General features: G+C 39.7%; 1 protein-coding gene across 2 annotated transcripts in view; it reads right to left on the bottom strand.

Annotated features, from left to right (window-relative positions):
- Positions 1 to 1,528: 1,528 nt before the first annotated feature.
- LOC124144201 (glycine betaine reductase ATRR-like) overlaps positions 1,529 to 24,569 on the bottom strand; it is a 67,268-nt gene continuing 44,227 nt past the window's right edge. For both annotated transcript variants that reach the window (XM_046513489.2, XM_046513490.2), the window contains 16 exons: positions 21,593 to 21,784; positions 20,249 to 20,461; positions 19,237 to 19,372; positions 18,169 to 18,334; positions 17,191 to 17,306; positions 16,458 to 16,543; positions 15,686 to 15,852; positions 15,044 to 15,269; positions 14,614 to 14,757; positions 13,482 to 13,657; positions 10,307 to 10,515; positions 7,585 to 7,725; positions 6,085 to 6,177; positions 4,550 to 4,708; positions 3,418 to 3,562; positions 1,529 to 2,543 (listed from right to left, as the gene is read on the bottom strand). In XM_046513489.2, coding sequence (XP_046369445.2) covers positions 3,419 to 3,562; positions 4,550 to 4,708; positions 6,085 to 6,177; positions 7,585 to 7,725; positions 10,307 to 10,515; positions 13,482 to 13,657; positions 14,614 to 14,757; positions 15,044 to 15,269; positions 15,686 to 15,852; positions 16,458 to 16,543; positions 17,191 to 17,306; positions 18,169 to 18,334; positions 19,237 to 19,372; positions 20,249 to 20,461; positions 21,593 to 21,784 — 2,368 coding nt within the window. In that variant the 3' untranslated portion in view covers positions 1,529 to 2,543; position 3,418. The remainder of the gene's footprint in view (positions 2,544 to 3,417; positions 3,563 to 4,549; positions 4,709 to 6,084; positions 6,178 to 7,584; positions 7,726 to 10,306; positions 10,516 to 13,481; positions 13,658 to 14,613; positions 14,758 to 15,043; positions 15,270 to 15,685; positions 15,853 to 16,457; positions 16,544 to 17,190; positions 17,307 to 18,168; positions 18,335 to 19,236; positions 19,373 to 20,248; positions 20,462 to 21,592; positions 21,785 to 24,569) is intronic.

Raw genomic sequence — 24,569 nt, forward strand, 5'->3', positions numbered from 1 at the left:
CTTGCGACAAGCAGTCGCCTTTTACAGCAAGCATGGGTTGCTGAAGACATATTCTACCTGTCACGGGTCTCACCTGCAATGGAAGAATCTGTTTCCATTCAATGAGTGCATGGCTTTATGTCACCTAGCAATATCCCCGCATTATCACGGGAGAACACCAGAAATAGGATTCACATTTTCTCATGTGGAGAATCGAACACAGGCTTTTGGCATAACAAACTAATGCTAGGCTACCCCACCACCCAATTTCCATTGAACTTGGTTGAGTCTGAGCGTGGAGCGATGTGCATGTCGCCTTCATACTTAATGGTATATGGCAACGCGCCATGACATATGAGCCCATGAGCAAATTTTCATGACAGTTTCACACAATCAGCCACATCAACAACAGGAAAGAAGACGTAGAGGAAATGCCGGTTTTATTGCATAAAATGTTAAAGCTGAGTTCAAAGCATATATATATATTTTAATTTCTCTGGTGAATCCAGTCACAACCTGAACCCATATTTCTTGTATCAAACACAAAATCCTACAGCTCACCAAGTGATACAGTAAACAACCAACAAAGTAAGATGAGTATCTACATTTGAGGACCAAACATACAAATACTGGCAAGGCATACAAATGACAAAAACATCGTCATTGTAGATCACTGACATGTGAAAACTAATCGGAATGGCAGAGTGGGTTGAGGAAATGGCTTCATCTCAAGGTACTGAGGACCATGAATTCTTTGGCACATACACACAGGATGTATATCTGTTGCATAATAAACGTCATTTGGACACATGATTAATGAGCTACGTGCAAGGTAAGACAAAGTGTTCCAAATACTAGTTTTTATTCCACATCCTACAATTTATTTCGTGCCTGCAAACACTTGACCTTGTTGGTATTATAACACGTCTCATTTGGGGAAATCTCAACTTCTGAATTTGAAATCATTATCACATTTGTATTGACAACATGATTCAGAATCATAAAAGAGAGAGAGAGCAAATTTCAATTTCTGAATTTTGGAAAGATTATCATTATGAGTAGATACCATTAGTTATCGTCTATAAAAAATAAACATGTAATGACCTGTTGACATAATACCCTTGTGTTGCACAAGTTTGGCACAATGCTCCAAACAAACAAATATCAGTGTAAAATCTTAACAAAAAAAGCTATCTTAAATACAGCATGTATTACAGCTGTAACAACATTGCCAACCATTTTCTATATGTTGGATAACATACTTATTAGATGGGTGTACTAAAGCAGTCAAATGACTTCGAGAACATAACTTATATTGTGACTGATGACAATTGGTAGATCTTCATATGCAAAATTTTCCAGATTTGTGCGGAAGGCTCGGGGTTCGATTCCCGGCCGCGTCATACCAAAAGACGTTAAAAGATGGTACTTGTTGTTACCCTGCCTGGCGCTCGGCATTAAGGGGCTAAAACAAGGACTGGTCGGCTCGGAGTCAGTATACTGTGTCTGAGTGGGATATTCATGTTAAACTGCGGCATGGTATCTCAGTGGGCTAGCACTATACATCGGCATCAGTCCGGACTAGTACAAGCAGCGACACACGCACAGACAAGTCGCTATATAAGTGCAATAATCTTGGACGCGACGTTAAACCCCATTTCACCTCACCTCACCAGATTTGTGTTGACACTGTGGATTGGTGTCCATGTGAGGCATGTAGAACTCCAGAGAAAAAACATATCTATTTTGAGGTAATTGTTAGTATCTCTTGCGTAGGCTGATGGGCTGTCAGAATGGTAGGAGGTAAGATATATACCCCAGATGTAGGAATTGGTAAGGGGGTGCAAATTGGAGCAGGGTGCTTAACAGAGCAAATACATTATTTACATTTTCAGTTCAAAATTTTGTGCCAACCTTCACATAGTTGCCATCTTCCTGAGGAAAGGGCTTTAACTGACTATAAAAGTCCAGATTCCATCCTTGCCAAACTAGGCGGGCATTTCCGGGATCGCCACCAGTGGCAATTATGAGTTATGTCCCTTCTATGTCCCTCCTACGGATCAATCAGATTCCATCTCTCATATCACTTGCAATTCCTTCAAACAAAATGGCAAACATGAAATTCTTACCATGAACACGTTTGTGGCACAATTGAAGGCACTGGAGGTTTATGGTGGGATTACTGGAATGTCTCATATAACACATTCATAAAAAAAGGTTTATTCTTTTATCAATATTACAAATCGATAATAAACCCTCAGAAACAATGCAATCAACTCATTTGCACATCACCCTCATTAAAATATTAATCAATGCACAATGGACATCAACTCATTCACACATGACCCTCATAAAAATAGTAATGAATGGACGAGCCACATCAACTTTAATCATCATGAAAGTGTCCCTGCATTTATGAGAAGCCCATGTGTGTCCGAAGACATAACGCCTATAATCCCTGAGTAATGGTGGTCAACAGCGGCGGCAGTACAGGCTAGTATTCTTGTCTGTACAGGTTGCCTCCTCTTTTATGATGTTGACCTTCACACTTCATCCTTACTGCCCTGAAAACAAACATTCATATTTTCTTAGAATAGGACAATTTGTTTTCATCAAGATTCATGATCTTATCATCCCAAACCGGCTTCCACAGGAGGTATCATTTGGGTAAGTAAGTATAATTGACAGGGTATGGCAATTTCATATTTGTAACACAAGCTAAGTTTGCAACAAGTGATGGTCTCACAAGTGATTGGACAACACTGAAGGGTCAAGGTCACTGTGTGTGAAGTAGGCCTCTAAAAAAACCTTATATATTAAAATTTGATAAAACTTTATATACATGGGCAGTCATGCCAGTTCATGGCAGATTGAAGGTCAAGGTTATTTATCGCCAGAAGTGCTTATAACTTTGTTATTATGTAGTTAGAGGCATGGGACTTTCTGTTTCAAAGTTGTACTGTACTGGGATTTTAATTTCTATCTGATCTGTCTGTCAGTATGCAAAAGTGGTTATTGAGCTATCAAAACAATACCATGGTATTAGGATTCGGAACTTTGTATTTCTATTTCAGGTACACACCTGAAGATAACCGAATAAAAATCAGACTTGTTGCCATGGAAATGGAAAAAATATAAATCCTAAAAATCTGCACCAGAAACAACACCTACCTCCTTCTCAGCTAAGTCTAACTTGTTTCCATGGAAACAGGGAAAAATCAAATGTTGTAAACTTATTTTGAAAAAAGATATTGAACGTTTTTTGAGTTACGCTACGGAAACAAAATTATTATGGACGGACAGACAGACAATGCGTCGACTTTAATGACAAAAAAGAAAGTAGAAACGAGCTACAGGGCAGGCACTTATTTAGGACGCTGATTCCACCACTCAGATAAAGAGAATGGTTAAAAATTCAAATGGAACATGCTGACCTACCTCATATGCATCCCTCCCGACATTCCACTAGGATTTCATTGATGCCGACATATTCAGGTTGTGAGGCAGCAAAAACCACAGCACGGGCGACATCTTCTGCCTCCAGGACTTTACCCGATTCACTCATGTCAAACTGGGACTTTGCCTGCAATGGTCATGATGAATTGTTGCCTTCATTACCATCCTTGACTGTCCAGGGTATTATATCTCCTGGCACAATCCCTACCAAAGTGTCATATGGTATTAGTTCAGCAAAACATAACAAGAGTCATCTTAAGATGTCAAAGTCAAACTTGTTGCCATGGAAACAGAAAAAAAATGTAAATTCTAAAATCCGCTAAATAGCATTTGGCAACCTGGTCTTTGTGTGTGCACAGTTTCAAGAAAGAATACCTATTAGTTTTAGAGATATGGTCCGACAAACACACCACTATGAACAGAGTCAAAGTCAAACTTGTTGCCATGGAATCGGAAAATGAATATATTTTTTAAGATTTCTAAATAGCAAAAGGGACCACTTCAGCCCTTGATTAATACATGTACCAGGTTTGGACATAAAATCTTTCACAGTTTTCAATTTGTGCTCCGGGAACGACATATACCCTCACCTTTAAGAGAATTAGTCCAAATTGTTTCCATAGAAATCATGAAAAATAAAAATGCCCAAAATCTGCAAATAGCAAAAGGTACCACTTCAGGATCTGTTTGGTATATCTGCTAAGTTTTGTTGAAAGATATTGAACGTTTTTTGAGTTGAGCTCCGGAAACAAAATACACCCCACCTTTAGAGAGTAAGTCCAAACTGTTTCCATGGAAATCAGGAAAAATAAAATGATTACAGATGGATGGACAGACGAGGCATCGACTATATACCCCCTCATTATATGCCAGGGGGATAAAAATGTGTCCAAAACATATTTACTCAGGGCAATTATTGCATGACTTCACAGCACATGATGGTTGTAATTATTTGCTCAAATTTCATGACTTAATTCCCTATAAGCAAAGGCATTACATAAGTGCTACAGAATGCCTTTTATATCAATTCACTTGATAACAATTATTGATCTTAATTTCCATCCAGCGAACAAAGTGTGAGTCCTAAACATGTGTGAGAATAGCAAGCTCATACCTCAGCATCTGTTGTGTGGCCTTGAAGTTCCGTCTTTACGTCTCCAGGCTGGATACAGGTGACCTTGACCCCCAACCCCTTGACCTCATGGCGCAAAGCCTGGGACATTCCTTCCACAAAGAACTTGGTGCCTGAGTAGACAGCCAGTCCAGGAAATCCCTAAAGTGAGACAAGTGGCAAGATGTAAAACTGATACAAATGATGACGTTGATGGTTTGTTTGTTTGTTGCAGCAGTCGGTAATATACTAGTTATATCATGGTGGCTGTATATAAGGGAGTCTGGGCAAGACAAAACTGTGACTGATTACTGAGCAAAGTATTTGGCAAAGTGCTATGCTGCCTGGGTGCAATGACACAGTCAACCATGTTACCACGCCTCACCAGCCAATCCAGTTCTTCATTTCTTATGACAAGCCTGGGTTAATAGGAAGTAATTCTAACCTGGAATCCCTGGTATACCCCCAGGCTAAAACGTAAAATATCACCATTGTATTCAGAGACCATATACCATATGTTTTAGGGCTGGGACGAGTCCAAATTTACTACCCGGATCCCCACCCCACCCTGGGTACCCACCCCACCCCTATTACCCCACCCTACCCGGGTACCTGCTGTAGGTCATAACTTGGGCACAAAATGTTCAATTGGGAATTGTTTTACCGGAGCCCTGGCAAAAAGTGTTTAGATATAGTATAAAACGATCTGATTGACCGAAGCTTTGTCTTTACTTAAACATAGAAAAGTCAGAAGGAATGTACATATAGCCAGAAGGAAATGCGAACATTAGCGACTTGTACTAGTGTAACCATGGCGTTGTATTGTTATTATCATTTAACCATATATCACATGACTAACCACGGGTCCAGGTAGTCCTGTGGGTCCCTGGGTCCTACTCAGGACCCACCTGACCCGAGTACCCGAGTATTAGATGCCCTAACATATGGTATATGATCTCTGCTGTACTGTTTCAAAAATGTACCGATAGTGCCTGTAAGCATGGAAAGTTAAATCAAGAAACTTTTATCAACTTTGTTTTAAGCTTACATATATCAAAAAGCAAGGCCATTGCTGATAAACCTAGAAACATAATTGGGTCGAACCGGGATTCGAATCCACAATCATAGGTTTCTGGTGTGCCAAAGGGATTCAATTCTGTTTGCCTTAGGGGACTGGGCCACCCATGCCCCTTCTAACATGGAACTTTAATCTCATTAAAAAGGGTTATATTGATAAAGTATGATTGTGAAGTGGGAGGTTGTGTGGCTGCTGTTGTTACATGTGAAGCAACAACTTTCCTAGTTGAAGGTAGCCTAGGCATCAAGCATTCATTCCAAGAGTTGTTTAAACCCCATTAACGTCACTGCCTATATGTCCTTTATTGCAAGATACTTCTTGTAGTGGTTTCATATTACTGGTGTTGTCTAAAAAGGGAATTGCACTGTGGCCAACTTTGGTCACATGCTACTTTAGGTCTTCTAGCCTTTGGGTATCGCTCACTGACTTTCTTTAATATCTATATCTGTTTAACTCTCACCTTCCTGCCTGCATCCGATGAGATGTTGATGATGTGACCCTTCTTTCTCTTGACCATCCCATCAAGGACACTACCAATACAGTTGGTCACGCCCTGCAAACAGAAGACAGTTATTCAAATATATATTCAGGATCATAAATATTAAAATTCAACACATCGTTTATGGTATAATTAACCTATCCAGTGCTCCAGACAGATGCCGTATTTATGTTCTGAAGAAACGAAAACTTGTCTAATATGGATGGATTGCAAATTATAACAGTCTTAAATACGCGGGTAAACAATACTATACGCTATCATGATCAATTGTTACCATACCATGTCTATTTATTATCAAAAATGTTCTTCAAAACTTAGTTAAACTACCGTTTACCGTATCAGGCATTACCTTCCCCTTAACAGGAATATGTCATTTTGTGTCAGCAGGAAATCGATTTCCTCCCAATCCTGCATTGCCATTGGCTATTGACGCACTCAAATTCTCTTGTCTTGGTTATGTTTACGCTAGTTTGACATCCAAATCCGAATGTACAACAATGTACAACAATGTACAAGGCCTTTGAATGATGCCAGAACAATAACATACCAGTACTTGTCAATTCTACAAACGAGCAGTGTGGTACTTTTCGGTTTGAAAAAATATGTCAGATTATTGTCAATTTTGATACTGACCAGTCCTGTACTCATGTTGTTGAAAAGTTATCTAGGCCACTGCCTATCCATCAATATACTGCATGAAAGAGTGTTCTAAATACACACCAACAATTGAAGCGCCACAGGAACAATTGGAAAAACTCCAGACATGGTGAAGGATTTTCTTTGAATTTAATCAACTCTTTTACGAATGTTTCATTTGTGTAAATTGTGGAATTACTTATCCCTTCCTCTAAAATGATAGTGACTTATAACTAGAAACAGCTACCAAAGCTTTGTATTGAACTTAAGGTGATATGATGTGAAAATACCTGTACAATAAATTTTCACTCAACAGTCAACATGGTCAAGAGAAATTTTGCGGAACATTACCCACAGAGAAATGGATATGTGGTAATCACTTCCCAAAATAGGTTAGATTGTTATTGAGTGAAGTGTAAGTTAACAGGGTATGAAACTTCCCAAAATTTCAGCCAGACCACAGGACTGGCTAGCTGAAATACTTGCCAGCCCTGACCAAAACCTGCCTGCCCTCTATCATGTCTATAATCATATGTTTCTCAGGATAAGCTAACGGGGTTTCTTTTTGGTTACATTTTATCATTCATCTTTACATGTGAATTAATGCTTATCATCGGGAAATATTTTGAATATTTTCACATATGAAATATAACCCGACCGTCGGGCAGGGGGATTTGAAAATCTGGCAGCCCGAGTTGAAATCAATCTGTCTCGGACGGTCGGGCAGGCAGGTATTTCGAACACTGAAGTTAATGACAATGGAAGGGGGGTGGGATATAATACACTGGATTCTCAGGATGTCCCACAAGGGGCAACAGCACTTACTTTACAGTTGAGGTCTACTTGTTTGTCCCACTCATCGAAGTGCAGGTTGGTCATCAGCGTGTAGTACATGATGCCGGCATTATTCACAAGGATGTCCACGGGGCCAAGCGTCATCTCTGTGTGCTTCACCAACTCCGCAACCTCAACACACAAACATCACATGTATAACACACAGGTTTGTTTGTTTGTTTGTTGTTAACTCTTCACCAACTCCGCAACCTCAACACACAAACACCACATGTATAACACACAGGTTTGTTTGTTTGTTGTTAACTCTTCACCAACTCCGCAACCTCAACACACAAACACCACATGTATAACACACAGGTTTGTTTGTTTGTTGTTAACTCTTCACCAACTCCGCAACCTCAACACACAAACATCACATGTATAACACACAGGTTTGTTTGTTTGTTGTTAACTCTTCACCAACTCCGCAACCTCAACACACAAACACCACATGTATAACACACAGGTTTGTTTGTTTGTTGTTAACTCTTCACCAACTCCGCAACCTCAACACACAAACACCACATGTATAACACACAGGTTTGTTTGTTTGTTGTTAACTCTTCACCAACTCCGCAACCTCAACACACAAACATCACATGTATAACACACAGGTTTGTTTGTTTGTTGTTAACTCTTCACCAACTCCGCAACCTCAACACACAAACACCACATGTATAACACACAGGTTTGTTTGTTTGTTGTTAACTCTTCACCAACTCCGCAACCTCAACACACAAACACCACATGTATAACACACAGGTTTGTATGTTTGTTGTTAACTCTTCACCAACTCCGCAACCTCAACACACAAACATCACATGTATAACACACAGGTTTGTTTGTTTGTTGTTAACTCTTCACCAACTCCGCAACCTCAACACACAAACACCACATGTATAACACACAGGTTTGTTTGTTTGTTGTTAACTCTTCACCAACTCCGCAACCTCAACACACAAACATCACATGTATAACACACAGGTTTGTTTGTTTGTTGTTAACTCTTCACCAACTCCGCAACCTCAACACACAAACATCACATGTATAACACACAGGTTTGTTTGCTTGTTGTTAACTCTTCACCAACTCCGCAACCTCAACACACAAACACCACATGAATAACACACAGGTTTGCTTGTTGTTAACGCTTCAACTCCACAACCTCAACACACAAACATCACAGGTATAACACACAGGTTTGTTTGTTTGTTGTTAACGCTTCACCAACTCCGCAACCTCAACACACAAACATCACATGTATAACACACAGGTTTGTTTGTTTGTTGTTAACTCTTCACCAACTCCGCAACCTCAACACACAAACACCACATGTATAACACACAGGTTTGTTTGTTTGTTGTTAACTCTTCACCAACTCCGCAACCTCAACACACAAACACCACATGTATAACACACAGGTTTGTATGTTTGTTGTTAACTCTTCACCAACTCCGCAACCTCAACACACAAACATCACATGTATAACACACAGGTTTGTTTGTTTGTTGTTAACTCTTCACCAACTCCGCAACCTCAACACACAAACACCACATGTATAACACACAGGTTTGTTTGTTTGTTGTTAACTCTTCACCAACTCCGCAACCTCAACACACAAACATCACATGTATAACACACAGGTTTGTTTGTTTGTTGTTAACTCTTCACCAACTCCGCAACCTCAACACACAAACATCACATGTATAACACACAGGTTTGTTTGCTTGTTGTTAACTCTTCACCAACTCCGCAACCTCAACACACAAACACCACATGAATAACACACAGGTTTGCTTGTTGTTAACGCTTCAACTCCACAACCTCAACACACAAACATCACAGGTATAACACACAGGTTTGTTTGTTTGTTGTTAACGCTTCACCAACTCCGCAACCTCAACACACAAACATCACATGTATAACACACAGGTTTGTTTGTTTGTTGTTAACGCTTCACCAACTCCGCAACCTCAACACACAAACATCACATGTATAACACATAGGTTTGTTTGTTTTCTGTTTAACGCCACACTCAGTAATATTCAAGCTACCGGTACATGACGGCCGCCTGTAATTAAACTGTCTGGACCAGACAATCCAGTGATTTATATGAGCAACAATCCACACTGTTGGGGGACAAAGACATGTAATTAACAAAGTCACCAAGCCTAAACACCCGATCGATCCATTTGGTCACTTCTTACACCAGCGTAGGTTGCTGGGGACCAATTCTAACCTGGAATCCCCACAGGGGAACACAACACGTTTATTTGTTTGTTGTTGAACAACACACTATGCAATATTCCAGCTATATGACGGCGGTCTGTAAATAATCGAGTCTGACCAGACAATACAGTGATTGATATCATGAGCATCGATCCACACAATTGGGATACGATGACATGCATCAACCAAGTCAGTGAGCCTGACCATCGGATCCTGTTAGTCGCCTCTTACGACAAGCATAGTCGCCTTTTACGGCAAGCATGGGTTGCTGAAGACCTATTCTACCCCGGATCTTCATGGGTTCACGTGTATTGTGGCATAGAGTATCGCGATGCACTCAGTGACCCTGCCTACGACAACACGTAGGCAGGGTCGTTCAGTACTAACTACTTAATGACTATATTGCACATATTCCAATTTTGTGCTACAGCGACTTAACGCAAGTCGTGGTTTTAAAAAGAAAAATAATATATATTGTCAATACCTCACTTCTCTTCGTTACATCAGTCTTAACAGAAATCGCAACTCCACCAAATTCAGCCATGCTTTTCTCGACTTCCCTCAGTTTATCCTCTCTCCTTGCTGCCATAGCAACCTTGGCGCCTTCGTGAGCCAGTGCCAGTGCAATGGCTGACCCTATGCCAGACGATGCTCCTGTTACTATGGCAACCTTTCCATCTAGAGCACCTGATCCTGTTTCCGGATGAAATAAGGAAGATAATTATCACACAGATGCAGTTTTATGGTTTACATAACCTTTTACCTTTTCTCAACGAAACCGACATAATATCATTCATGAAAGAATAAATTTCTCCATGAATAAATATATTCAATAACTTGCTTGGGGCCGGGCATTAAGGGGATGAAACAAGGACTGGTTGGCTCAAGAGTCAGTATACTGTGTCTGAGTGGGGTATCCATGTTAAACCATGGCATGGTATCTCAGTGGGCTAGCACTAGCACTGTAAAACCATCATTAGTCCAGACTGGCATGTGCATGCACGCACAATGCATTGTTCAGATTATTATTCATCTTTAAGTTCATTTGGATTTGAAATGTAAACAGAAAAAAATGACAATTTCTGAATTTTTAAGGTCGGCAAATCTATGAACAAACCAAAAACAAATGGCTTTAGATGAAATCTTATGTTGTTCTAGACCACCAAACACCCCTCTCTATAGAAAAAACAAAGAGGGGTGACCTTTGATCTAATCACTTGAACAATAATAATTAATTTTGAACATACAAAATGAAAAATAATATGAAGTTAAATTTTCTCCCAAAAAACAATTATGGACTCTTACAATTAATCAATGCATCAGAGTCAAGTGAAAATCACTAAAATTAACTCATGCGTTAAACAATAAATATGATACTTTAAACAATACCATATTTGTTCTAATATGCAACCCCTGACCAACTTCTAGTCAAATCTAAAAGTAATCATCATAAATGTGCCCTATACAGACTGAAAATGTACATGACAGTCCATAATATTTTGTGATTAATACAGACTTATTCTTACAGGCTACAGCAGCACAGAAAGAAAATATAGCGCTGGAATATAAGCAACTACTCTAAACAATACATTTAGAATCATCAGTGTTAGAACTATTGATAGTTTGTTCTCTACTGCTCAAATCTAAAAACAAATTGAACTCCACCCCCCTTTAATTTGCTACACACCAGGGGAACTTAGTAAGGTGAATACGGTAAGTGATTATTGTATTATCTACTCTATATGATCAGATATATCTGAGATAACACTTTTATTCAATATCAGGAATAGATGCCAGTGTTAAATCCCACTTGTTGAACATAGATTTTACGTAACGCAAGTCGAGGTTTAAGTATGTATGGGGTAATCATCTAAACCCTGAAGATGACATTGTGGGAACAGTGTCCTGATAGGTAGAGAACATTCCCATCGTGCTTACCCTCAAAATTGAAAATAAATAAACATTATTAGCATCATAGTATGTGTACATATTCCATGTCCAGGTTCAAGTATGCATGGGACAGTCATTTAAACCCTAAGATGATATTGTGGGAACAGTGTCTTGAGAGGTAGAGAATATTTCCTGTATGGGACAGTCATTTGAACCCTAAGATGATATTGTGGGATCAGTGTCCTGAGAGGTAGAGAACATTTACTTTGTACTTACCCTGGGGATTGAAAATGATTATTATTAGCATCATAATGTGTTTATATATTCCAAATCACATACATAAGCTGCAAAATTAAAACAGAAGTGAGAACTGTCATGCTGGAATGAATCTAACCCTTTGTGGAGGCAGTTTGGGCAGCCATGTCTCTGTGTCGCTTGCTAACAACTGTTATAGATGCCGGCTGTTGTACTACCAGCTTAATCTACAACGCTGCTGAACTTTTGAACTCTCCAAGCCAAACTGTGTCCCATATAGCATAGAAAAATAACATTACAAAGAGTTACTTCCCTTTAATTGGCTGAGAAAGGAGTATTGTCCTTGGAATGTCTTGAAAGTAAATTCCTTTGATACTAAAACGATTTCATCAGATTTCTTATGATATTATTGTTTTATTAGAATTTTCTTTTCTTTTCATCGACATAGCAAACATTTAAAGATATAACTATATTAGGGCTGGGACGGGTAACTCTACAACTTACTAATGTTAGCATTTCTTTCTGACTAAGCACCATTGCTTTTGACCTTTATAGGTTCGAATAAAAATATAACTTCTGTCAACTTCATTGTATGCACAACCAGAGCATTTTATACATGTATCTAAATACATTTTATCGGGGGGGGGGGGGGGGGGGGGTACCCGGGTAGTTAATTTGGACTCGTCCCAGCCCTAAACTATATTGTACATTGTACTTAATATGTCCAGACCATTACAATCTATCAACAGAGTGATGGCGCCCTAGAGTGCTCTACTAAATAAGAGAACATTTCATATGAATTTTCTATTTCACTTAATGCTTATTGAAAGGCAGTTGTGATGAATTTTACATACAACCCTCAAACGATATGAGCATTTTTAACCTAAAGAAAATGTTAACAGAAATACATATTTTTCAGTTGTTGCAGTGATGACTCTAATAATAGATGGTATTTTGATATACATGTACCAGTACCAGGTCCCCTGTACCTCCAGTTCAAGTGAGTGAGTATGGTTTTACCCCGCTTTTAGCAATATTCCAGCAATATCACGGCGGGGGGACACCAGCAATGGGCTTCACACATTGTACCCATGTCGGGAATCCAACCCAGGTCTTCGGCGTGACGAGCGAACGCTTTAACCACTAGGCTACCCGACCGCCCTCCAGTTCAAGAGCTGACTAAAACCGGGATCAGGTGATTAAGGCTTGGTGACTAATTATAATTGGCTCATGTCTTCAGTCACGCTGCCTAGCCAAGATTACTAACATGCAGCCATGATATACGTACAATATTGCTGATTGCAACACAAAAATCTCTGTTTGTTCATAAAAACAAAATATGACAACAGTGATTAGCAGAATACAACTGTCATATTTTTTATCATTTTCTGTAAAATCTCATTCTCTTAACTCATTCTTCCAAATGATATTCCAATATTCTGTTAATTGTAAGCTGTAATTTCAAACTTTATGAAAAATTTAGAAAGACTGTTTGTATGAGACTCGATCATTACCTGTAAGTGTCAACCGCTGACGTCTCTTCACGATAAGTTTGTTGTTGAGAAGGTTTGTGAAGTAGTGGTTGAGCAAGACACTATCGGTGTAGGCGTACGAGAGACCAAGTTGTGACAGCATGGACAAAAGACTGTCATTTGTATATGAGCTCAGCTTTTCAAAGAATGATGCATCTCTGAAAAATAATTAAACACAATAAGCAATTTACAGGGATGGAAATAGATGCTTACCTGCCATAACATTTCCCCTTATTGAAAATAGTTTTAAAATATAAACTGTAGTTTATTCTTACAAGTGTTTTTGTTATAGCTGAAACGAAGTAAAAGAATTACCGTATTCAACGTAATAAGCGCCCAGGGCGCTCTCATAATTAGAAATAGGGGGCTCTTATTAGAATATTATTTGGTGAAAAAAACAGTTGAAAGATAAATTTCGTGATTTATGCTGACAGCCTGAAATGTTTATGTATGACAGATATATGTTTCAAAAATTTAATTGCCGATAATAAAGGGTGCATATATCACACAGTGCGTATTATACGCGAATAGGGGAAGGAAGCGGTGCGTATTATATGCGAATAGGGGTCGGAAGGGGTGCTAATTGGAATTGTTCACTAGCCAATATATCAGCAAATCTCGCTGTGGGCGCTTATTAGAGCGGGGCGCTTAATATGTCGAATACGGTAGTCTCATAAACAACAGGAATATTGGGAATATACAATTTCCTTGAAATCAAATCTTTGCTATGATGTAATGACTCTCTGCATGAAGTTCATACTGGAGTAAATGATGGGACTTACTAAGGAGAATGTCCATAGCATTTTAGTTTCTAAGTTAATTAATGGGTCATATTTTTCATGATATATTATTTAGATGTGCCTGCATCAATTTTTCTAAAGGCATGCATAGCCTTAAGAACCAGTTATTCTTATTTTCCTGCATAATCATTAAATAGATTTAATTAATCCATAGAAAATCATCTTTTAAAAAAGACAATACGCAATAATATGATATACATATATTTACTGATTTATCAATAAAATCTTAAAACCAGCTGATCAATTATTCTTTATAAATTGCACTTGAATCAGCCAAATTAAGAAAAATTTCAATCTGCACTAGATATGCTTACGTGATGTATGTGTCCAGAAGCTGGGATAGCAGACCTGTCTGGTTGCTGTGACCGTTGGACTGTCCGAGAACAGCATCCCGCCATTCAGAGAAGGGGACAAACTTAAGGGAAAAACCATTGCCCTGCATCCGCTCAAACACCCATCTGGAAGTCAACACTATCAAGTTGTAAACATATGTTTTAAATTATAACATAAGATGCAACACCAATTAATGTCACCGCCTATGCAAGACGTAAATTTAAGTATACTTATCAGTAAAATTCCTCCTACAAGGTACAGATGTTGTAATGATTTCTTATTTATTTCTTCTTTTTCTCTCCAAACATTATACAAAAAGTGTCTGTTTACCCATACCTTGCTTTGATTAAGTTTTTCTTATTTATTTCTTATTTCTTTCCAAACATTAATCAAGTCTCTGTTTACCCATACCTTGCTTTGATTGGTTGTGTGTTGATAACATGGAATGTTTTCCCCATTACAGATGAAGGATTCTGGGTAATCTTAACAATGACTTTGGAAGCAAAATCCACAGGTGTCATTTCCATGTTCCAGTTCACTTCTGGAGCCAGTCCTAGTTTTGTACAAGCCTGCAGCACCAGCAGTGTGAAGTCTTGAGGGTTCCATTGTCCTGTTAGCCTGTCACCGGACAGGTTACCTGCAGCAACAAACTCTTAGCTAAAAGAGGTTCCCATTATGGATTCATGAAGTTGTTATGTGAGACCAATTTGTTTCACATGTGAACCTCAATGGATGTGGCACTGGTGATCCAGGTTGTCAAAGGCTCTGTAATTTTTTATGCAGCTGAACTGTGCCTGTAGGCTTCACAAAAGTGATCAACATCTAAAACCTTAACCTGATATGCCATATTCTAAGTGAATTATTGTTCAAAGCAGCATCAAACAAAACTCTCTCTCACTCATTCCAAAATGTTTTTCCAGAGTACAATGTAAAGGGAGATAACTTTACCTTCTCTGTAAATTCTGACTGAATAACTGTTCAAAGCTGCGTTAATCAAAACTGTCACTCAATCCAAATAAAGTCTCAGTAGATTGTCAAGGGAGATGACTCTACCTAATCTGTAAATTGTAACAGGCAGTCCCCTCTTTCCAGCTTTCTTCACCAGCTGCTCGGCAACCCATTTAGATTGTGAATATCCATCTTCCAAGTCGTCATGGTAACTTGATGCATCATCTTCTTCTGAACAACCCGCTAATCCATTCGGAAAAACTGCATCTGTGCTAAAATGACATAATTTTTTACACAAATGCGGATCACAAACAACCCCTAGTTTTGCTTATTGTCCGGTCTATCCAAACTCGACTGTTGGCAAGATGTTTAAAGGTTTAATGTAAATATACTCCTGAAAGAAATACAAACTGATAGACATGTTTTAAAGACAGTAGCAGATAAATGATACGTGAATACACATCAATATGATGTCATTTAAAATTGGTACCAATATAAACATGTTCTGATTGTACTCATCATAACACAGCAAAGATCACATGTATAACCAAACGTAACAATACAGAAAAATAACACCGCACGAGAAGCACAGGACCAGTCCACATGCATGGAAGCAGAACAACACCTTCAGAAGACTGGTGCACGAGAATTTCAGGCAGGTGTAGCCAGGTCATTCGATGTGTCTCTGAGCACCATTTCAAAGGCTGGATTATCCATTAGAATATTGTATAAATTTGATATTAGAACAACAGTTTATAAAACATCATGACTTCTAATTAATTAACCAGACAGAAAGAGACTTTTCCAGTCACGGGCTTCGAACAAGTGGCTACAGTCGGAGATTGCGTTATTTATGTCAAACTATATGGTGCGTTACCTGATGTAGTGGATGGGCTTTACTTTTCCAGTACAGGCAAACAGAATGATGTTGGCAGTGCCGAGAACATTGGGGCCATGGAGAGCCTGAGAACACACACACACACACACAACCATGTATATTTGTACAATCAACTCACCATAGAAAAAACACAAGAACCTTAAATTAGTCTGATTAAACTGAAGTTGAATGTTAAAGTGAAAATGATGATTATTCTAAATCACTGGGTGATTTATAATATTTTATAGTGCTAGTCCATAGATACCATACCGCAGCTTAAGACGAGCACACACACACTCAGTATATGGTGACTCTGACGAGCCGATCAGTCCTTGTTTTAGGTTTATATTATAATAACTGATATAAAAATATAAATATGGGACGTCACATCCTGGTAAGAATAGGTCTTCAGCAATCCCATGCTTGTCGTAAGAGGCTGTTGTTGTCGTTGTTGTTTAACGCCACACAATATTTCAGCTATATGACGACGGTCAGTAAATAGTAGAGTCTGAACCAGTCAATCCAGTGATTGACATCAAGAGCATCGATCCACGCAATTGGCATACGATGACATGCATCAACCGAGTCAGCGAGCCTGACTACCCGATCCCATTGGCCGCTTCTTACGACAAGCATAGACGCCTTTTACGACAAGCATAGACGCCTTTTACGACAAGAATGGGTTGCTGAAGACCTATTCTACCCGGGATCTTCACGGTTCTTAGGTACGTACACTATAGGGGTAGGCCAGGTTGACGATGGCGGCGGTGTGGATGATGAAGTCTATGTCGGTACAGAGGTATGTGTAGTCGTCCTCACTCATCCCCAAGTTTATCAAGGCCACGTTACCTGGGGGATGGGGTAGAACATGCAATAAGTGTCAATTAAAGCGACAGACCCTTTTCCATGTTCATAAGAAATTTCTACCAAAATCGATTGAACGATTTCAACTGTATCATGAGCAAGGAAAGATCTGATTATTACAGAATTTCTGCAAATATGAAAATTGAAGACAACCTTGACAAGATGAATTGTAAACTTATGCCGTAGTTGACAAAGGAGGTTCGTTCAAAGAAATGTGAGTTTATGAGGATCAGTATTTCAATGGCAATAGCAACTCCAGTTTAATGCTGATCCCTGAGGACTGACTTTACCATTCAATCTCAATGTTTCATTTGAGTACACTGAAAATACCATAGACAGACAGTTTTTTCAGTATTCAAGGCCTAAATTCAGTGATTAACCATACTACAAGGACCTTGAAATAGCTTTCCTTATTACTAGTATCACTAATATAAAAATGTCTCACATTTTTCATTTTCAGCAAAAACAAATATTCTCAACCAGTTTAAAAGACGTTTATTAAGATGTGGTGTGTCGAGGTGAAAAGTAGCGTTCAAGATTGTTCCACTTCTATAGCGTCGTGCATGCACGTGCGTGGCTGCTTATACTTTTATAGTGCTAGCCCACTGAGACACCATGCCGCAGCTTAACATGATTACCCTACACAGACACAGTATACTGACTCTGAGCTAACAAGTCCTTGTTTTAGCCCCTTAATGCCGAGCGCCAGGGTAACAACAAGTTCCATCTTTTAACGTCTTTTGGTATGACGCGGCCGGGGATCGAACCCCACCTTCACGCTCTCGAGCAGAGGCTCTACCACTAGAGCATGATGTACTATCTGTGATGAAGTTTGTTACAACATTACCTTTGATAACCGTGACTCTCCTGACGAGCATGGCTTCCACTTGTTTCTGCTCTTCTGTCGCCTCACTTTCAGATTTACCCAGAATGCCATACTTCCTCAAGGTTTCTTTTATTCTGTCAAGTGCCTCCACCTGCGGCAGTTCCCGTACCAGGCAGTATATCAGCAGCTGTTGAGAACGACATAGACATCCTTTCTGTAGAAAGTGCCAGCAAACTGTACATACCTTCTCACCCTACCCTTGGAAATTGTCCCATATTGTTTCACCCTTTGGGGCTGATATCTGTAAGTGTTTTAGTCAAGATTTGACACTACCAGCTATTACTTATGTCACAGTAGCGGGGCGATCGGGTAGCCTAGTGGTTAAAGCGTTTGCTTGTCACGCCGAAGACCCGGGTTCGATTCCCGACATGGGTACAATGTGTGAAGCCCATTTCTGGTGTCCCCCGCCGTGATATTGCTGAAATATTGCTAAAAGCGGCGTAAAACTATACTCACTCACTCACAGTAGCATAGGTGATATATTGATATGTATAAATTTGGAAAATGCCTAATGATAAGGACGCGATTGAATTTGGTTTTACAACCTTTGAACAACATTTCCATAACGTCGTAGAGAATTATCAATTTGGTGAATCCTACGAACATGAGTGTAATGCTAACAAGGACCATAAACACCATCTGTGATTCAAGCTATGATAGCCAGACCCTGGTACAGCTAAGGGAGGTAACTCTACGTAGGGACAATATTGGTTCAATAGTTGTGAGAATAATGTGATGTAGAATTGACTTGAAAAAAGTAGAAACTTTGCATTGTTTTCAGAAGCATGCTCTGTCAGATGAATTGTTTTCACTTTTAATCATCAAGATTAAGCTACACTTTCTTACTGAAGTGCAAGAACAGTAACATCTATTGCTATCAAGCTTTCCTTTCTCTAACATCCTAATTCCACAAATTACATTTATACTTTCCTAAAACATCGTCAGTGGATCATAAGTGAGTATTCTGTCTGGTAAGAAACATAAGTGACAGGTCCCAATAATCCAAGACAAATTAGAATCGCGACCAACCTTGGTACTCAGTAACAACTCTCTGAGTATAAATACTCCTAGGAATCCCGTTGCCCCTGTCAACAAGACTCGCCCCTTATGGAAATGATGGCGATGATGGAAGGTCCGCCAGAATGCACGCAGCTGAATGTCCAGACTGGAATACACATATCATACTATTAGATCTTGTTATCTCCAGCCCATATAACTCCACATACTGTTGAAGACGTGTAATTGTATCCTTACCGTAGAATCCACCTTTTTCGGATATCTTCCTTCTGCTTGTCTTAAACTATACACAAAACTTCATATAATTCGTTTTTCGAGGTACTAATATAGTTTCAATGTATGCATTAAATATGCTGATGAGGGTTGTGAAACATTTGTTTATTGTTTTATCCCACAGTCGCCAATATTCCAGCAACATCAGGGCGGGCAACAAAGCAGTAGCTGAAAGCATGAGCAACGATTCACGCCGTAGGGGAACGATGACACAATCAGATAAATCACAGAGCCCGACCGCCATTTCCATTTTATTCGACCCTTACCGACAGCATGCGGCAACAATGACCAATTCTAACAGGGGATAGAATAGAAAACTACTGCGTTTTACAAAAATACGAAATTATTTTTTTTAAAAGATCATGAAACCTATCAGGTTACCACTGTACCGTTGTGGTTTGCGGGTATTACGATACACGTCTGGAAAACTCGTTTTGCGTTCAGCCAGTATTCCGTCTTTTGGTGTTCCTTAGATCTGGGATTCGCCTGCTTCAGTCTTTTCTAATATAATCCAATTATTTGCAAAGTGTTTTTGTTTGGTTTAAAAACGTTTCGTATAATGTTTCAGTCATATTGTCATGGAAGATCTAGACGTTTATCGCGAGCACGGTTGTGGAGCTGACAAACCAAGAAACATATTCAAGGCATCGGATTCTGGCACGATTAAAGGGGGCGAATTGCTGCGCTGACCATATAAGTGTCTTGAGGTTGGACATCTGGGGTCACGGTCAGTCTCAGCAAGTGTACTTACTTGAGGACGCCCTGGTCGTGTTTCTCGACCTCCGTCTGGAGGTCCAGCTTGGGTCTCTGGGCGCAACACTTGGTGACGGTGTTGTTTAGTTTGCTGTCCAGCATGCGGCTCAGACTGTACACGGTGGGGTAGGAAAACAGGTCCTGTACAGCGATCCGGAAGCCGAACTTCTCCTGGATCACGTTCAGCAACTGGGCAGCGAGGAGGGAGTGACTGGAAGAGAACAGTGCCCAATTGCACAAAGTGATCCTAGCGCTTGCAACTCTCTTACTTTACCACTGACTTACGATAGCCGAAGCGCTAAGGTCGCTTTGTACAAACGGATCCAGAACATGTAGGTATGATGCCGGTATGATACGATGCTGATGCTGACATGAAAACACGTGAGGGTCGTAGATGACAGAGTTGGGAACAATACACATTGGTTCATTCACAGAAGAATATGGTAATGAAAGAGTAAGATGTGTGTAACGCCGCTTTGAACAGTATTCGGCTATGTCATTGGGTGTGGGAAGAAAGTCCCAAGTGATCCAAGTCTTGAACGTTAACCAATTTGGCGAAACACACGAGCACAGGTATAGTGCTGACATACCAAGTGTCCATATAAGGATGAATGCTAGATAAAGAACCTGTAGATGAAGGTAAAACTTATATCAAATTACCAAAACATTTTGCGAAAAGGGCAAGAAGAAAATGTTTAAGAAGTTGGAACAATAAATACCAAACTTACTGGTTGTCAATATCATTAAAACAAATCTTCTCCGAAGATCAGATGGCACCTCCATAAGATGTCGCGTCAGATAAACCCTGAGCGAACTTTGACCACCCAATCAAAATGAAGGAATCGTTAGTTGTTGAGCCAATCAGATTTGTAAAACGATTCGACTTAATTTCTTTACCACCTCGGTTCGGAAATTCCGATCTTAGCAAAACAAAACCGCCACAGAAAACAAATATACCCTTGATATAAAACCAATTTGGATGTAAATGCCATGGCGCTCTGAAACGACATAACAGCGCGGCTTTCTGGTTTGGCAATCGGAACTCTCCGGTCATATTCGTTTTAGAGATACAGCAATCAGATATGCTTGTATGGATGCTTCGCTCACTCGTACCAAGAATTTAGAAGCCTCGACACAGGTTGGCTGGTTAGAATGTTCTCGTGACATGACGTCCCCCATGCATAGAGGGATCGAAGTCAGAGGGGATATCTTTATCAGGTTGCACTGGTTGTCATGTCAATATCTTCGGTTATATTTTCAATTTATTTCCAATACTTGAACATTTGCACCTTGAATTTAATATACTATGCTATTTAAATAAACGTGAAATAAAATTGTTTACCCTCCCATATCAAAGAAACTCTCTTGAATGTCGATGTCCCGCATCTGCAGGACTTTACTCCAGATGTCTGCAACCTTGACCTCTGTTTCGGTTGTCGGGCGACCTTCAACTTCACCTTCCTCTGAATCCTGCTTCTCAAACGGTGGGAGTGACTTCTTGTCCAGCTTTCCTGTCGCTTTTACGATCGGAATACTGAGGGGAGGAATGAAAACCACACGTTTTAGTTCGGCAAAGGGAAACAGGAAAAGGCAGTGACAGAAACTATGTTGTTTTGAGGAATCCAGATCATGCCAATTGGACGCTGAAAGTTTAATGAATGGAGAGCAAAGTTATGCCATAGCTGGACAGTGTGTTCGTAACGTTGCTCTCCGATACATATTCATGAATATAATACCATTGTTATTATAGCATAACTATATGTTTCAGATATGTAAACTGACAAGCAAACGAAACTATGCCTACCAGTTGTTTTTATCATATGTTTGATTTACAGTTGCAAATATCTTAAGTCAGCGATATTATATCCTAAACATTAACTGTACTGGCGCTTAGTCAGCACTTCAACGTGGTTTTAGGTCTTTAAATATATATTGATTTAAATCGTCTATAAAATTAACCCCCCAAAAGCATAATACACATCATATCAAATGTCCATCATAGACATCTAATCTTTGAACACAATAAATTTGTTATTTTCGGCATTTTTATTTAAAACGTGGTTGCAAATTCATTTCTTACCCCCGTCTTCATTGAACCAATTTATTTTTATAAAAACATACCCAGCCATCACGGCCTACGGTGACATACGGATATGTCATGAAACTAAATTTATCTACCTCACTTCACCTGCATCCCCAGCTGCAAGGTGGTCGAATATTATGTAGAGGGGAATGTCCGAGTAACTCTCCATTCCTTAAAAATAATGGAGCAGAGGCCCCGCAGGGGCCGAGGCCCATTATTTTTAAGGAATGGAGAGTTACTCGGATATTCCCCTACTTAAATTATATTTTATGTGACTTGGTATAACGCGTCTTTATACATTCCCTACACCCTAATGCAGGAATGTGATGACATCACTTCAAAATTATTGCGAAAACGATTACATTTTAAAATAACAATCGGTTAGAAGCGGTCCCTCGTTAAGTGACTCACAACAACCAGCGTCACGCTGTAGGCCGTACCCGCTTAACATGTACACAACATGTAACACGTGCACTTAAACAACAACTCTCCATTACTTGGGATAAACTATTATCATAAGGTGATACAATCAGGTGAGTAGTGGACAGATTATAACAAAGATTACATGAAGACTTGTTGACTAATAATATTAGTGTGACAAAGTGCTTTGTTTATTATTGCTGAATATATTGGGAGAATGTTTAATTTTAAAAATTATAGGTTTGAAGGTGTTGATGTGCTCTCTACTTTCCTCTGGCTGTAATCGTATCGTCCGTACCCGTGGATATATATTTGCTTTTCACGCTGAATTCTGCCTTTTCCGGTCTGCTAGTTAATGTAGAAATGTCAGACGAAGAGGATCTCTTCATTACACAGAGTCGGACCTCTGTCCCCCCAAAAGACAGTAGTAGGTTAGACAACTGTGGGGTTTTGTCTGCTTGTGGAAGTACTAGTTTCGAGAGGCCGTATTTTGAATTGTTTTCGGACATAAGTGACACTGAACTCGTATCAACTTGTGAAAAGGCTGAACGAATTTGTGAACAACCAACTCTCGAGTTTTCTGACATAAGTGAGGATGAGCTGACAGCCACGTGCGAAGCTGCTGCGACGGCTACGGACAGTGTACTTTCTGCTATGTCGTCCAGGTTTGGGGTGCCTAAATCGGATGAAGAAATCATGTCCTTTGGACATAAAAGGTACGTTATTCAGTACCGTAGTATATTGTAAGTATTAGGCAATGACGTCGTCGTAATAGAATGATTACAATACTCCATTAATATGAACGTTATGTTTATAGAATTGTGCGCAAATAGCAAATATGGAACGTTAAATCGTCAGCAAACACGTGGTGCATTTCGTTCATTTTTATCATTAATATGGCTTGTTAAAGAAATTAGGTTAATTTGTTAGAATGATGTACACATATATTCCACTTGTTCACATTTCAAATTGAAGCGGTATGGTAGCCCGAACGTTATTGGTGTAGTATTTGATGCTCGTTTTGTTTCTACTACCACTCAGTGTTTTCAAACACCTCCATTACGATAAATCCTTATGCTCGCATTCCTCACTCCCCCCCCCCCCCCCCCCCCCCCCCCACACACACCACCCCAACCTCCACCACACACACACACACACACACACACACATCCCACGCTCCAACCCTTGACGCTCGCATACCAACATCCTATCATATCCAATCGTAGTTGATATGTATTGTGACGGACGAGACAAAAGCTAACGCTGCTTTCCTTAATCCCGCAATAAGTGGGTGCAGCATGAGAATTTCTCCTCGCCTCACACCACCTAACGCTGCTTTCTTTATCCCGCAATAAGTGCGTGCAGCATGGGAATTTCTCCTCGCCTCACACCACCTAACGCTGCTTTCTTTATCCCGCAATACGTGGGTGCAGCATGAGAATTTCTCCTCGCCTCACACCACCTAACGCTGCTTTCTTTATCCCGCAATAAGTGCGTGCAGCATGGGAATTTCTCCTCGCCTCACACCACCTAACGCTGCTTTCTTTATCCCGCAATAAGTGGGTGCAGCATGAGAATTTCTCCTCGCCTCACACCACCTACACTCACATATTGTATGTGATACATTACAACCCCAAACCCTTGTCAGTTTCCTCACTGTCCTGACATATACTTGTGTTCAGAATTATTTAAGCATCATTATTTCTTTTGTATTTCAGATTTGCTGACAGTACCATGACGAAAATTAGATGGTCAGTTAAAAGTTTTAAGGACTGGCAGACGCACAGGAACAGATTAGCAGATGACTGAAACATAA

Source organism: Haliotis rufescens, unplaced genomic scaffold (genome assembly GCF_023055435.1).
Source record: "Haliotis rufescens isolate VD_foot unplaced genomic scaffold, xgHalRufe1.0.p SCAF_7, whole genome shotgun sequence".
In the NCBI taxonomy this organism is placed as follows: Eukaryota; Metazoa; Mollusca; class Gastropoda; order Lepetellida; family Haliotidae; genus Haliotis; species Haliotis rufescens.